This window comes from Camarhynchus parvulus, chromosome 6 (assembly GCF_901933205.1).
Source record: "Camarhynchus parvulus chromosome 6, STF_HiC, whole genome shotgun sequence".
In the NCBI taxonomy this organism is placed as follows: Eukaryota; Metazoa; Chordata; class Aves; order Passeriformes; family Thraupidae; genus Camarhynchus; species Camarhynchus parvulus.
In genome coordinates this window covers 11,159,960-11,169,795 of record NC_044576.1, presented here as the reverse complement: position 1 = coordinate 11,169,795, position 9,836 = coordinate 11,159,960, and the positions used below count along the sequence as shown (strand labels likewise).

Sequence of the window (9,836 nt, the reverse complement as noted above, 5' to 3'; positions counted from 1 at the left end):
TATGAGCCACAGTTTCACAATTGCACTAGCCTGCAGGAAAGTGTTGATTTACATCCAAAGTATTTCTGCTAGGAGAATGATGGGAGATGTCACTGCAAAGCTTGAGCTTTTCTGGGAAATTAAGGACACCTTGCTTTTTATTCCCCATTTACAAGCAGTGATTTTCATTCAGTTTTCAAAAGGCCTTCAGACAAAGAAACCAAGTGAATGACGTGAAAGTGTATTTTATGCATAGTGGAGCAGAAGTTAGCTGTTGGAAGGAGATGCTTGCTATAGGCTTGTATGGCTCATGTAAACTCAAGGGCAGATGGTTCACAGCCTGTGTTGGGACTCTTCAGGGATGTGGAAACCAGGCTGGGCAGGAAGGGCTTAAGTTTTTTCTCCTGAAGTTTGAATTTCAAGTGGAAAATTTAAAATACCTCCATTTTGATAGGCTTTTGCAGGGTTTGAGAGATGCTGCAGTTATGTTATTTTTGTCTTCTCTATGGTAGGCTATGTTTCCTGGATGAACTATGTTTTGTCAATATACCGCTGCTGACCATAAAGGACGACAGCTTCAGGAAGAATGGTGACTACATTAATATGAGAGACACGACCACAGTAGGTGGAACACAGAAGACACCTGTATTTGGTCCTGTTTTCATCCAAGTAGTCCAGTTTTTTCCAGGTGTGTTGTGTGTCAGTGTCCTGGGTTGACAGTCAGCTACAGTCCTCTGAAAACACATAAAACTGCTTAGCTTAAAAGCCTGGAAATCAAATGAAAAAATTATTCTGGTGACCTTACTTCTGTTCCTTGCATGACGAACATGATGGCATCTAAAACCAGTTTTAGTGTGCTGGAGCAGAGCCTGAAGCTGGCAGAAAAGTACAGCTTTGGCTTCAGTTGCTGAGATGCCAGAAGAGATTGTAAGTCCTTGAAATTCTTCCAAGAAGTCACTTTGTCCTGGATGAAAACTGGCATTTATCAGTGCAGATGATAGTGGTGTATTTTAGATGGCATCAATATTGATTTGTATACTGCACGAGCTTTTAAATATGATTTAAGATAAAGCTTAGCTTAACGTAAGACATTTCTCCACAAAGCATTGATTTAATGTTAATGTTTTATGTGCTGCTTTCTTTGCTATAGACTTTCCTCTGTTCACAGAGACTTCCCAAGTAACCTTCTCAGTTCCCTCTTTCAGGCACTTGCAAAAGCCCCACAAACACTTGACAAGTAAGTACTCGAAAGTTTAATTTATACTATCTGACAGGCAGCTTCAAAAGCAATTAATTAATGGTGGTCATTATTGTTCATCTCAAATTCATTATTACTCTTCTAGTTGCTTCGACTTGGCTTGTTGTTTTCCCAAGCCTTATGAAGACCGTGGAAGAAGATCTAACCTAATGAAGATCTAACAGAAAAGTTAAAATAGGTTAGTTCTTTTACCATTCCTATAGGGTCATTTCTGATTTCTGATACTTTTCCTCTTAAAGTGCTAGGTATTGTAAGCAGGGTCCTTACTAATCTAGAGAGAGAATTTCCTATTTGACTTCTGTTTAAATAATCTATAGCAATTCTTGCTAGGTGCAACGGCACTGAGTATCAATCTACTCTGTGTGTCTACTTGACCTTGCTTGGGCGTTTCAGAGTGAGAAGGCTGGGGAAGCCGAACGCTGTAGCTGCTGATCTGTGTCTGAATCCTGACGACCAGATCTGTGGAGCAGCGCGGCTGTGTGGAAGCAGCATCAGCTTTCGGGAGAGGAGTAGAAAACATCTCCTCGGCAGGTTGGAGATGCCCTGACAGGAGAGGCGCTGGGAGAGGGGCAGGGTTTCTATCAGCCGGCAGTCGCTGTGGTCCCTCCAGAGCCTGCGCGGGCGCGGTGCCCGCGGGTGCCGGGGGGCCGTGCCCGCGCCCTCCCGGGGCTGCCCGCGGGTCCGGCGCGGCTGCGGCAGCCGGGGCAGGGCGCGGGCGGGCCGGGCGCTGCGGCGGGGCCGCCGGGCGGAGGCAGCGGCGCAGTGGGGGCTCTGGGCGGTGTTTGTGAGCGGCGGCTTTTTCGGAGCGCTTTTCTCGGCGAGCCCGACCTGTTAAAGCGTATTTCAGCTCTGGCTGGGTTAGATTTCCCACCCCCTCCCGCTTGCGGTTTAAAAGTGGCGTTTCGCCGCTCAGTGGGACGCGTGCGTTCCGGGTTACTTTGGTTGCCTGCCAGGTAGCGCACATCTTCTACAGCATCCTCCTACCATCAAGCAAAAATTGTCTCCTCTCCTAAGGATTAATTATTCAACACGTTTAATGTGTTTCGGCTGACGGGGAAGACGGCCACTCGGGTACATCCTGGTGCCGCAGCGCCTGTCCCCGCTTTGTCTCGCACCTGGTGTGTTTGCGCGGCTCGCCTGTCTTCCTCCCCCCGAGCCGCCGCCTCCCGCCCCTCCCGCCCGCGCCCCGCTCCTGCCCGCGGGGCCGGGGGAAGCGGGCCGCTGCTCCGGGACCCCACGGCGCCTCCGCCCGGCCCGCACCTTGCCCGGGGATGCGCGGGGCGGGGCCGGTGCTGCGCCCCTCGGCGGAGGCTCCGCGGGCGGGGCGGGGCGGGGGCTGCCCGCCGGGCGGGGCGGCCCGGGCAGAACGGCCCGGCGGCCGCGGAGGAGGGGCCGGGGGCTGGCCGGAGCCGGGCGGTGCCGCCGCCCGGGCAGCGCGGGGGCTCGGCGGCGGAGCGGAGGCTTCGCTCGTGACTTGGCTTCTCCCCGCAGAGCCCGAGAGGAGCGGCACCGCTGAGGGAACGAGGCGCTTTCTTCCCGGCCGGTGGCGGTGGGGCGGCACCGGACCGAGGGAAGGAGCGACGGAGGAGCATCCCGGCGCGGGCCGTCCCGTCCCTGCCCGGCTCCGTGCGTCCCATCGCGGCCCGCTGCCGCCGGCCCGGGCCATGGGCCGGCCCGACTGAGAGCCCGCGGAGCGTCCGGCAGCCCGGCCGGTGCTGCCCGGAGCGCCGAGGCGGGGCCGCAGCAGCAGCGCGGGGAAGATGCGCTCGGCGGCGTGGACAGCCGGGTTCCTCCTGCTCTGCCGGGGTAAGTACCGCCGAGCCCAGCCTCCCGGGAACTTTGCGGAGCTCAGGTGCCACCAGCGGCTCGGGCCGGCTCCGAAAATCTTGCCACAAATACACAGAAGATATAAATGATCCGGATACGTTTTCTTCGTTTTTTAAAAGCTAAGTTAGAACAGATGTGAGTTTGCTTTTCTCTGAATTTATGATGTGAAAGGGAAAATATTGAAGTATGTTCCGATTTTAAGTTTTTAAAACACGATTTCTTCTCTGCTATCCCACTCCCAGAGCTTTTTGTATCGTCAGATAAAATGCGTTTTGGATTGGTAAATGAAAATGACCAGAATATGAATAGTGATTGGATTGTAACTTAGATGATGCTATCCACAGATGTCAAGTTTCTAAAGCAAACAGAAAATCCATTATATCTCTTTTTCTTCCATATGGCTTTGTTTGCTGATGGATTTCTGACGTTTACATGAATAAATCAAAGTTGTATGCTAGAGAATGCAGTACAACCTTGCACATTAAAAATGCATTTATGAAAAAAAGTAAAGCCCAAACTAGTTCACTAGTTGGTCTAACAGTGAGTAGAGTGCAATATTAATTCTGCCCTTGTGATTCCTCATAAGCTTGTGATGTTTTTCTTCTTGTTATTAATTCAGACTAACTGCATTAATTTGCACCATTTTAAACTACTTTCTGTACTTGCGGAGATTATGCAGCTCCTATTTAATTTTTTAATTATTTTTCTTTGCTGTGCTAAAATACTTTCGGTTGTTCATATTTTTTCTTTTCTTAATACGTTGTTGTTAAGGCCTGATGTTTGTAAAATCTCACCAGTAGTGAAGTCTAGGATATAAGGAGATAAAATGTGTAGGATATACTGCATCTAAACACACACATCTAATAAAAAAAAATAAAGTGGGTTGTATCCCAAGACATTTCACTGTCAGGAAGAATTAGCCGTACTTGTATTGCTAATGGATGATCTATCATGCCTACTTTGCTTTTATCTTTGGCAAATCCATTTTCTTTAATGTTTTTGGCTGAATTAGGAGAAATGTAATTTACGTAAGTTCTTCAGCTTGAGGGGTATGTTTTCATTAGCCAAAATGATTCACATGCGTTTGCTTGAAGATGACTTCCCGTGATTTCTGTTTAAGCTGGATAGATGAGCTTTCTTTGATTCATGCTGTGATACCCCAGATTATTGCACATCCTGAACTAGCTGGTGTTAGGAACTCCGGAGCTGCTCTCTCAAATGGCTTTTTTTTTCCTGCCATATTTCCCTTTCAGCTGGACCACCATTTAATTTTACTTTTAGTTGTACAACTTTACATGAATTTCATTCTGAAACTCTCACATGGGAAAAGGGGTTCTGTCTACTGAAGACAGATATCTAAACCTTTCTAAATGTCAAATCTCAGCAGTTGGAAATAGTTTCAAAGACTTTTTTCTATTAAATGTAGCCCTAAATTGTTAACTTTGGGATTTGCCAAAAATATATTTGGAGGAATATTACAAGAGCTAATTTATTTGGGTAGAGTAGGCTGCCAAGTAGATTTTTTTTTTGTATACTTCTTGCTTATACTTAAAGGTGCAAATATTTTGCTTATGCTCTCAGCTTTGACTATTGAGGCTTAATATTTGGTTCCCGTTAGTTTCTTCTAAAACTGTGGGGAAGAAAAGTTGTGTACATTAATGCCCACACTTTAGGGTAATTGTTTTCATTGTTGTTTCAAGAAGTCCAGTGTATTAGCAACGTTCTATGGGTGTCTGTTGATAGAGAAACAGTGCTTCACATTGTTTAGGTGTGTGACACTAATTAGCTTTTATGCAATAAGAGCTGATTTTACAGCAAGGGTAAGATGAAGTGTTCTATTTTGGAGGTACTAGCAAAACCCCTGCATGCACAGAGCTCCTGTTTAGAAACACAGCTGTCTCAGGAGTGATGATGCATTCCCCTGGTGAGGGACGCAGTGAAACTTCGGTGGGCTCCATCCTGGGAGAAAGCCAGGGATTCTTCAGTGGTAACTGACATGCTCTTGCCTGGTGTTGTGTAGGAATCTCTTTCAGCTGGGCAAGACCTCATCATAGAGGGTTACCACCTGAAGTTAACCTGCAGGGATACCCTTGCACTCCATTGCTCCTGGTACATCTTTGGTTTATCTAAAAGTTTTGGAAAGCTTAAAACTGCCGTAGTTCATGCTCACAACAATCCCAAAGGCATTTTACTGAGTGAGCTGGCGTAGTCAATCTGGTGAGCGTGCTGTCAGTGGAAAGGATTACATTTGGTTATTTTGTATTGGCGGGCTGCAGGCAGCACACTGGACCATTTGTTCTGAAGCAGAAAGGCGCAGCCTTGGAGCTTTTGCACCACAGGCAACGTGTGAGTCTCCTGCAGCCACTGTCCTTAACGTGCAGTAGCCTAGAAATAGTAAAAATAAAAGGAATGTTTCCCCAAATTAAGGCTTCTGTCTCTTCTACCGATTAAAAGAAATGAAGGGTTTATTATGGAGTGTGCACATGTCTTTTTCAAAAGTTTTACACATTGTCAGTTGTAGGCCTTCAGGGTGTTTACTTGCCTATCACACTGCCTGGCTGTTTGGTGCTGGAGTTTTGATTCTGAAAGCTCATTGATATCAGAGGAGGACCTTGTTCAGTTTAATGTAGAAAAGACTTGGTAGGATTGTCTTGTCTGGAAAGTAATTTTTATTATTAAAGGGAGTACTTTTGACGAGGTAATTTCTTTTCCGTGAATAGAACACAGTTTGTAAGCATTACACTATGCAAATTTTTTAAAATTGGAAGGGAAGCCTGCTCTTGGAAATAGTCGGGATCCTACTTCAACGATGTCCTCTTGAATGCAGATTATTCCAAGTTTTTTTTCTATTTTATTGACCGTGATATAAAACTTCTGGTGAATGTACTAGTTCTTATACTCATTTATGGACTGTTTGGGATCGATTCTTACAGTGCATTTCCCTGCTGCTAGGATTGCTGCTTATGTTTTGACTGGTTACAATTTAGAGCAAGTCCAGACTCAACTCATGCATCCAGATCAAGGGCAGACCAACTTCAGAAACGAACTGCAGATACTGATGTTCTTCTCCCCCAAGTGTGGATTATTTCACATATTTGTATTTCATGATAGAGAATGGGTGCATTTCTCTAGGAAAAGAATACCTATGTGATTCTGTCAAATAAAAGATCTCCTGTGCACTCATGCTGTTAGATCAAGCCAGTGCTGATCAGGTCAAATGGTGGAGCACAGGCCATTCATTGACTTGTGTCAGGAACTGGCTAAGACAGACATAATTTTTGTGCCTGTTTTTTTTTTAACAGTTATGTGTCAGATAATATATGATCAGGATTTTACATTGTAAAGTAAAAATTACTCTTTTTTATTATAACCCTGACTGTGGGCAAAGGGAATCTGTGGAGGACCACGAGAGGCACTTCATTAGATAGATCCTGTATGTCTTAATCAGGAAAGATCAAAGTGTTATATGGGAATTTCAAACCTTGCTGCTCTTTTTGATTGGAAAAGGAGTATTAATCATGATGCTTTGGTTCCTTCCTACTTTTTTGCTTTTCTCTGCCCAGAGGTTCATCATCTCACCTTCTGGCTCTTCCCCAGGTGGCACTTGTCCTGTCTCTGGTCACCTGCAGCTGCCTGCATTGGACTGTGAAAGTGCTGCTTCACTCACATAGCACTCACCAGGATTCATCCCAGTGCTCCTACCAGGGAAGGAGCCTGGGCTTTCTCTGTGGCCCTCTAGGCTTCATGTCTCCCCTCATTTTACTCCCATTGTCAGGTCCTTCACCTTCTAGTTTTTTCACAAATGAAATTTTGCAGTGAAGTTCACATCCTGCAGCGTTTTCCTTTCACAGAATGTAATTTACTGTGTTGGGTTTTTTTTAACTTTATGCTAATTGGATCCATATTTGTGTTACATTTAGTTCCCTTCTCATTGTTATATGCTGCCTTCTCAAGGTGTCAGGGCAATATGTGCTATTGGCTTGATTATTTCTGCCAGTCAGTTGCAGTCTTGGTCCTTGGCTTCATTCAAGGATTTTGCTACTATCATAGAGACAGTGTAAAGGAAATGAATACAAAGATAACAAAAAGCCAGCATTTTAATGCTTAAAGCTCATTTGTTAGTCTTTGATTAACAGACAAGATTTCTCATAGCATTAACATCAGCAGTCAGTCTGAACAACAGTGTGGGTTCAGCACCTGAATGCAAGATGCATATTCAGTAGCATGCCCACCATCAGTTTTCCATCTCTATGTCATGTCATAGTCTCTTACATTTTTGTTTTTTTAACTGAAATGACAGACTGGCTGGTGCAAACACATGTATTTTGTTGATTTTATTTTTTTCCCTTTTCCCCAGTTTGGCCTCTGGCAGGAGGGAAAGGATTTGTTCACTTGTTGCTGTACTTTCATGCTTGGCTTGGCACTGCTGGTCCCACTCCTCCAGGCTGCTTTCTCTCCCATAAAGCAACCTAGCAAACACAGATAGGCCATGGGTTGGAAGAAATCCATACTAAAGAAGTTTGGTGTTTTCTGGAGAGCCTTGTTGTGTAAAGGTCATTTAGAGCCTGTCTGCGGTGAGGAGAGCGTTTGCTTTGTTCAGACATTGGCATCCTTCAGCTTTCCGGCAGAGCTGTAAGTGGTGCCAGCTGGTGATGGACTGCAATTATCTCTTGGTTTTGAAATGTAAAAATTGCCTGACAGTGCTTATTGAGTGTGGGTATTTGTTTCAGGAGCATTGCAAAACTTACCTGAACACAGGTGGTGGTGGTTCCCTGTGGGAGCAGGGTGGACGTTAAGAGCACCTTCTTCCAGGATTGAGGCACATTCATGCTGCGGTCTGTTCTTAGCTCTTGCTTTCTACTTTTGTTTGGTTTGGCAGAAGCAAAGCTTAAAAATTCACCAAAATGTTCTAAAGAAACTTTGGAATTGTTTCTTTTCCGGATGATTTTTTTTTGTAACTGTCTTATATTTTGGAAAGTAAGCAACTGAAGCATTGCAAGGATAAATACAGCGATTACTGTGAGAGAAGGACAGATTTGAGGTTTGCATATTAGTTTGGTTAGATCAGGGTTCAGATTCAATTGACAGCTGTGCTACACATTTGCTTGTTGTCTCACACTCTCTCTGTTAGTTTCCTGTGAAGTACCACCATCAGTTACTTTATCCTTAAAATATCATGTGCATTGTTGATTGACTAATGCAATTCCAAACTGGGTTATACTGGAGCTGATGCAACGTAGGGAAAACACAATGGGAAACCTTACAGAATCTCTAGAGTGATAATGCATCGATGAAAAATAGCATTGGAGAAGCTGTAGAATGAAATCTATTCAAAGGCTTTATTTTTACAATGTGGTTTTCTCTTTTATCCATGAAATATACTGAGATAATCCACAATGTTTTGGCAAAGTCATTATGAGCCCTTTAACAAGTTTTCATGTGGATATGTTGCTAATTAATAAAGTTATTAAGAAAATTTTTGTTAACAAAATAGGAAGTCAGCTGAGGTGTGAAAAAACAGATGGATTTTGATCCTTTGGGATTTTTTGATCCTTTAGGATTTTTTTGAAATTTGTCTAAAGCCATCTCTTTTTTTTCCCACATAAGGAGAACACAAAGCTGTTTTTTTTAAAGATTACTTCATAAAGATGGCTAAATAGTTTCAGATTTCTGGATCTTGAAATGAGACCATAAACATGCTAGGAACATTTTAACCTAAGAGATGCTCTGTAAATCTGCTGAAACGAAGATGATCATCAGCGCTTTAGAGCCTAAGGGAAAATTACAGTGATCACAGTCAAAAAAGGGAATTGGAAACTTTGCTGGGGTAATTGTGCCAGAAATGTTGTTTGACTGAATTAGTTTAGAAATTTGGCTGATTGTAAATCAGGTGATTGTAAAAAGAAAATGGATGTATTACTCCTAATGGCTGTCTAATGGCTTTTCAGTGTATGCATTTAGAAAACTAATTAAACAATATATTTAACTGATATAACAAAGTTGCTTGTGTTGCTGTAATGGGTGGTTGGGTTTTGGTTGTGTTTTTTTTTTAATGTCCATTACGGCTTTTTTCTAAGTGAGACAAATTTCAATCTCAGATAATAAAATTAAATCTAGCTTTTTCTCCTAATTCAGAGGCACCAAGTTTTCTGATACGGACAATTCCATTATCTGTTCTTTTCACTTGTGAAATGGAAAGACTCAATTTGATGTGAGTAGACCAGAATTTCATATATCTCCGAAGCCCCTTAAAGGCTAGTTTTGCCACTGAATTAGAGCAGGCATCCTGTGGCCCTGTCAGTGCCATTCTCAGGGTGTCTTGGAGATGAGACTTAAATCTCCCAGTGGCTTAAAGACACAAGCAATGCTTTCTCTGGATTTGGGAGGAGTAGAAGTTTGGGTTCTACTTCTAGAAGTTCTCTACCGTTCCTGCGCAAAGAGCTGATGCTTTCAGTTTGGCCCCTAACAAGGATGTAGAGCAGCTTCCTTTGACTCCCTTAAGAGGTGATACTTCTGCACTGGTTGGCTTCTGGAGATGTTTTGTGTTTGTTGATGAGGTGCCCTTCCATACCCTATTGTCTTAAAGTAGACATTGAAGAGTAGACATCAAAAAGGATGTAAAAAATACCAATGGTTCACAAGATGTTGAGAATGGATTTTATTCTCTGGGTTCTCTTTCCACCCCTGCCACTGTGCTGCTTAAAACTTGCCTCTTGTCTTAAAAGTAGTTCTGTGTGTTGCTGCTGTGCATTTGGAATGAAGGTACTGACTG

The 9,836-nt window shown here is 43.8% G+C and overlaps 1 protein-coding gene across 4 annotated transcripts in view; it reads left to right on the top strand.

The window, feature by feature from the left end:
* Positions 1-1,202: 1,202 nt before the first annotated feature.
* The window catches only part of RET (ret proto-oncogene), a 75,519-nt gene continuing 66,885 nt past the window's right edge, over positions 1,203-9,836 (top strand). Inside the window, exons 1-3 of one of the 4 annotated variants that reach the window (XM_030950782.1) lie at positions 1,203-1,216; positions 1,323-1,415; positions 2,729-3,043. In XM_030950782.1, the coding sequence (XP_030806642.1) occupies positions 2,998-3,043 (46 nt within the window). In that variant the 5' untranslated portion in view covers positions 1,203-1,216; positions 1,323-1,415; positions 2,729-2,997. Of the gene's footprint in view, positions 1,217-1,322; positions 1,416-1,697; positions 1,769-2,241; positions 2,356-2,637; positions 3,044-9,836 lie in introns of those variants that run through there. The other 3 variants (XM_030950780.1, XM_030950781.1, XM_030950783.1) reach the window with 3 other exon arrangements.